A 1,952-nucleotide genomic window follows, 5' to 3' on the forward strand; every position below is an offset into this window, starting at 1 on the left:
TTATAATGTACCAGACAACATGCTAAGTGCTTTAGATTTATTTCTTCATTTAAGTTTATAGTCATGAGAAAGAATCTCAGGGTCCCAATTTTGAAGCTTAGTTATTGATATAATGATGAAATCTGTTTCTTTTTCATGGGATCTCTTCCTATAGTCACACTTGTATATATTAGTTGAAGTTATTAACATGTAAAATGTGTGCTTCAAAATTTCTCGGGAGTCAAAACACAAGTTAACCAAGAGAGATGATGAAAAGTGTATGCTTAATACATCTAGAATCTGTCCACGGTTCTGATGCTATCTTGATGCTTACAGCTCATGGAGAATATTTGGCCCTAGGATCAAGATAAACTGCACTTCCTGTATTGTGTGTCTTCTTGTTTGTATTGCAATTTTCTGAGTGTAGAAATGGAGATTTCTACAATATGGTGAAATCTCCTGAGTATAGGCTTCTTGAGACTGGGACACATTCAGGTCCCCTTCTCAGGAATCATTTGGTAACTGTTGGTTTACCTTCCTTCATTTTTCCTTGCAACACTTTTGTTTTGCAGAAAATACACCCTGCCTGACCTCACCACCTTTCATAGTGAGTCAAGACCCCTCTCTTCATAAATGCTTGCCTGGCTCTCTTAGCACCATTGATCATTGAGAGATAGGGTAGGAGCGTGACAGTGAAGCTGTGACTTTGACCATCCTCTACTGAGAAGAGAAAAGTCAGGACCTCTATAGATATCTATGGTATTTTTCAATTCTGGAAAAAAGAATAGAATTCTTCCAAAAAATTTGTGAATCCAATGGTCAATTTTTTAATTACATTTTGGAGCATATGGATATTTGATCCTCAACAACTATAATGAGAAAGGTGGGGAATGGGTCCACAGGTGGTTCCCTTTCTAAGGGTATGATTGAAATATAAATAACATGTGAAGATTTTTCCTGCCTTCCTAGAGTTTGAATGCCCAGTGAAATCCTGGGCAGAAGAATGATGTGGGAAAACTGGACAATTGTCAGTGAATTTGTTCTTGTAAGCTTCTCAGCTCTGTCCACTGAGCTGCAAGCTCTACTGTTTCTCCTTTTTTTGATCATTTACCTGGTTACTTTAATGGGCAATGTCATCATCATCCTGGTCACTACAGCAGACTCTGCACTACAAAGTCCCATGTACTTCTTCCTCAGAAACTTGTCCTTCTTGGAGATAGGTTTCAACTTGGTCATTGTGCCCAAGATGCTGGGGACCCTGATCATCCAAGACACAACCATCTCCTTCCTTGGCTGTGCCACTCAGATGTATTTCTTCTTCTTCTTTGGGGCTGCTGAGTGCTGCCTCCTGGCCACCATGGCATATGACCGCTATGTGGCCATCTGTGACCCCTTGCACTACCCAGTCATCATGGGCCATAAGTATTGTGCCCAGCTGGCAGCTGCCTCGTGGTTCTCAGGGGTTCCAGTGGCCACTGTTCAAACAACATGGATTTTCAGTTTCCCTTTTTGTGGCCCCAACAGGGTGAACCACTTCTTCTGTGACAGCCCTCCTATCATTGCACTGGTCTGTGCTGATACCTCTCTCTTTGAACTGGAGGCTCTGACAGCCACTGTCCTGTTCATCCTCTTCCCTTTCTTGCTGATCCTGGGGTCCTATGTCCGCATCCTCTCCACCATCTTCAGGATTCCCTCAGCTGAGGGGAAACGCAAGGCCTTCTCCACCTGTTCCTCCCACCTACTGGTTGTCTCCCTCTTCTACAGCACTGCCATCCTCACATACTTCCGACCCCGATCTAGCACCTCTCCTGAGAGCAAGAAGGTGCTGTCACTGTCCTACACAGTGGTGACTCCCATGTTGAACCCCATCATCTACAGCTTAAGAAATAGTGAAGTGAAGGCTGCTCTGAAGCGGGTGGTCCACAGGACCCTGGGCCCTCAGAAACTGTGACTGACTTAGATGGAACCTGAAG

The 1,952-nt window shown here is 43.8% G+C and overlaps 1 protein-coding gene across 1 annotated transcript; it reads left to right on the forward strand.

Annotated features, from left to right (window-relative positions):
- The first annotated feature begins 959 nt into the window (after positions 1-959).
- LOC123642379 (olfactory receptor 10A4) lies at positions 960-1,952 on the forward strand. Its single transcript, XM_045557410.1, has one exon. It carries the CDS (start codon positions 983-985, stop codon positions 1,928-1,930), a length of 948 nt encoding a protein of 315 aa, XP_045413366.1. The 5' UTR covers positions 960-982; the 3' UTR covers positions 1,931-1,952.

The sequence above is a fragment of the Lemur catta genome, chromosome 7 (genome assembly GCF_020740605.2).
Source record: "Lemur catta isolate mLemCat1 chromosome 7, mLemCat1.pri, whole genome shotgun sequence".
In the NCBI taxonomy this organism is placed as follows: domain Eukaryota; kingdom Metazoa; phylum Chordata; class Mammalia; order Primates; family Lemuridae; genus Lemur; species Lemur catta.